Source organism: Diaphorina citri, unplaced genomic scaffold, assembly GCF_000475195.1.
Source record: "Diaphorina citri unplaced genomic scaffold, Diaci psyllid genome assembly version 1.1 scaffold4863, whole genome shotgun sequence".
Taxonomy (NCBI): domain Eukaryota; kingdom Metazoa; phylum Arthropoda; class Insecta; order Hemiptera; family Psyllidae; genus Diaphorina; species Diaphorina citri.
Window position 1 is genome coordinate 1 of NW_007382249.1, and position 417 is coordinate 417.

Here is a 417-nt window from a genome sequence, read left to right on the forward strand (position 1 = left end):
TCCAACCACGACGTATCCTAGAGTGGTGTTGAGTGCTATGGGCCCAGGGGGGTCACCCAAAACTTGTCCAGGAATCAAGAGGTAGGGATAGAGAGCAGCTCCAATTAGACCCTGAATTTCACCAGGGGTTCCAAAACTATCATCAGACAGGTTCAAATGACGAAGATGACGAAGGGCGTCGGAGTTCATTTGAACTGGAGCAGACGGAAGCTTGTCTGTAATGGTGTCCACAACTAGAACGTTCAACAAGTATGAACTAGTCGAAGAAAATCGAGATTCCAATTTAATCACACTTTCTCCAAGCACAGGCTTAGATGACGAACCCAAACCAGAAACTACGGTGGTGGTTGCACCTCCGCAGGTGAGATTTAACTGATTACAAAATTTGCGAGTAATAAAGTGACTTTGTGAGCCACT

The 417-nt window shown here is 46.0% G+C and overlaps 1 protein-coding gene across 1 annotated transcript in view; it reads right to left on the minus strand.

Moving 5' to 3' along the window:
* Window positions 1–6: 6 nt before the first annotated feature.
* Window positions 7–417, minus strand: part of LOC103521259 — a gene marked incomplete at its 3' end in the record, with an annotated part of 9,013 nt that continues 8,602 nt past the window's right edge. The window contains exon 4 of the mRNA XM_008486368.1: window positions 7–233. Within this exon, the coding sequence (XP_008484590.1) occupies window positions 7–233 (227 nt within the window). The remainder of the gene's footprint in view (window positions 234–417) is intronic.